Raw genomic sequence first — 2,780 nt, forward strand, 5'->3', positions numbered from 1 at the left:
GGAGCATTTGTCAGTCCAAATGGCATAATTAAGAACTCGTAATGCCCATACCTAGTCCTGAAGGTTGTATTAGTTTTACTTTACTATGACCTCGAATTCTGACTTTTCTCACAATTCCCAATATTAGAAATGGAGGTTCAAACTTATCGTATCTTACTATACCTGTAATGTTCATCGATCTATTACATTAGCATTTATGCAGTTCAACTTAAGAAATCTTAGCGCCAAAAGTTACTGATCAACTTCTATCCTTGGTACTATACTCAAAAGTTAAACCTTATCTTAACCCCATAATAATATTGAACTACGATCCTTGAATCAAATCTTTACCTTACGACACCAAACTTACGTAACTTAGCTATTTACAAGTATATCTCAAATATAAAATAGTTGCTAACCTTAAATTTCGAGTAAAATTAATACATAAAACCTCAAAATATACAATATGGATCCTCTGCTTAAATAATAAAACCTTCCTAGCATCTAACACATGCTTAAACTGTTTCCTTCCCAATTACATTATAGTTGAGGCCTAAGATACTTTGACCTTCCTCATTAAAACGAATTTCACATTTTTACGTATCCTCAATACTTAATTCATTCTAGCGTATAAAGCTTAATAAGTTTCCCTCTGTTAATGATGGAATAATTCTAATAAATCAACTTCACTTATAACCCATGGAATTCTAGAATCCTCAAATAAAGATTTTAGATTTCTTACTCGATAAAAATCTTAATATTCGACCATTGGTAACCTATGTTGAATACAACTAATTCTCTTTTGTTTTTATTTCACCCAATATCCCCGTATGATCACATATTTCATAAACTTTAAGTTAAAACTTAGACAACCCAAGTAATCCTAGATAACCTAATTCCAATACTCATATCCACTTAATCCTAAGTTTCTTAATGACTTACCAATATTCCTCAAGACAAGGTATCTGATAGGGCCTTTTGCCCTGCCTATCATTCTCGATGTCTCTTTGGTCCTGCTCTGCCGTCAAGGCTCTAGATACGGCAACGGCATAGGAATTCGAACCAGAAACCCTCACATCATGGCGCAAGATCAGCCGTAACCCATCAATAAAATGCCTAAGCTTTTCCCAGGCATCATTTGCAATTAGTGGCACGAAGTGACACTCCCTCTCGAACTTCATCACAAATTCTGTTACGCTGCTGTGTCCCTGTCGCAGCATCATGAACTCCCTGGTCAGTCTGGATCGTACTTGATCAGTGAAGTACTTGGAGTAGAAAACTTTTTTGAACCCATTCCACGTTAGTGTTTGCAAGTTCACTGACACTGATGCACTTTCCCACCAAAGTCTAGCGTCTCCTGACAGAAGGAATGTGGCACACATGACCCTGTCTGCATCCTGCAGCTCCATGAAATCAAAAATCACCTCGATGGATTTAATCCATTCCTCAGCCACCATCGGGTCAGTAGTCCCCGAGAACTCTTTCGGATTCATTCTCTGAAATCTATCGTACACCGCTTCTGGTCGGGGCCTCACCCCTGCATTCACTGCAGCCTGGTTCCTCGCAAACTGCGCAAAGAACTGCGTCATCCCTGCAAGCATCTGAGCCTGCATATCTGGGGGTGGACGAGGAGGAGTGATCCTCTCCCCATCCTGGGCTTCCCTATTCTCATCGCTTGGTTCACGCACAATCCTACGTCTAGGAGGCATACTGTTCTAACATTTACCCAACACGTAAACCCAACATGCATGGACATAATACCAATATCATAAGATGCACTTAGTTTGAACTTAAAACATGCACATGCTGAAATCATGACTTGATGCTTACTACATGAATAATTTAAAACCTTAAAACTTACAGACTTGCCTTAAAACTTACAGACTTGAGGTGTGACTTTGTGAGCTTCTCGCAACTGGCAGTAGGCATAACCCTTTACATGAACACCGCTCTGATACCAACTGTAACGTACCATACTTTACACTACTTAAAATTTGCGAAAACATAAAAATTTTCTTAAATATACATAAACTTTCGAATTTGCATTAAAATGTCTCGTTCGTCTAAAAACATTTTCCATAAACCAACCACACTCAAGTTTTCAAACCATCTAAAAGTATTTGCAATAAAAGATCACCATAGAAATATTGCTAACGAAAATACTTGTTTTAGAACATCGTAAACAAACATGAAATCAGAGTATTTGAAACTTTCATAAATTCTTAAAAACATGGTGGTCCTCGGGTTTAGCCTCCCGCTCAGTCCAAGCCAGCTCACTGTTTCTCACCCCTCGTCTCCTCAAATACATCCTCACCTGCATCGTCCAAGTCTAGTGAGTCTAAAGACTAAACATGCATAAACTGGAGGTATCAAGTAATACGTAATAAAATCACATGCACCTTTAAAATAGGATCTACATGCTGAAATTTGAACTTGCTTATAAAAAAACTTGAACTTACGTACATACATAGACGTGCCATAACGTGAACTTTTCTCAAACATGCTTGCATACTTCTACATACTTGAACATACATAACTTCATAATTTTGCATAGAGGCATGTTTCAAAGCAAGTGACCCATACATAAATACGCCTGATCAGGCTAAACCACAGTACTGGGATGACAGGAAAGATCCACTGCCACATACATGAGATCCCCATTCATGCTTTAACGGGTGGATTGGTCCCTGGTCATGCTTTACTGCTTTCCAGTCCTGATCTAAACCCGTTCATGCTTTAACAGGGTGTTGAGGTCCTCGGCCACGTTCACCGACTTCCAAACCCATTCATAATTTGGTCAC

At 38.7% G+C, this 2,780-nt stretch overlaps 1 protein-coding gene across 1 annotated transcript; it reads right to left on the bottom strand.

Annotated features, from left to right (window-relative positions):
• Positions 1 to 917: 917 nt before the first annotated feature.
• On the bottom strand, positions 918 to 1,436 carry LOC140802821 (uncharacterized). Its single transcript, XM_073158442.1, has 2 exons — positions 1,303 to 1,436; positions 918 to 1,218 (listed from the first exon to the last, which is right to left on the bottom strand). Exons 1-2 carry the CDS (start codon positions 1,434 to 1,436, stop codon positions 918 to 920), a joined length of 435 nt encoding a protein of 144 aa, XP_073014543.1.
• Positions 1,437 to 2,780: the final 1,344 nt, after the last annotated feature.

This window comes from Primulina eburnea, chromosome 10 (genome assembly GCF_022965805.1).
Source record: "Primulina eburnea isolate SZY01 chromosome 10, ASM2296580v1, whole genome shotgun sequence".
Classification (NCBI taxonomy): domain Eukaryota; kingdom Viridiplantae; phylum Streptophyta; class Magnoliopsida; order Lamiales; family Gesneriaceae; genus Primulina; species Primulina eburnea.

Coding starts and splice junctions, on each gene's coding strand:
- LOC140802821 (XM_073158442.1), bottom strand. CDS start 1,436: ATGGTGGCTGAGGAATGGATTAAATCCATCGAGGTGATTTTTGATTTC. Junction 1,219..1,302: donor TGGTGGGAAAGTGCATCAGT/GTCAGTGAACTT, acceptor AGTACGATCCAG/ACTGACCAGGGAGTTCATGA.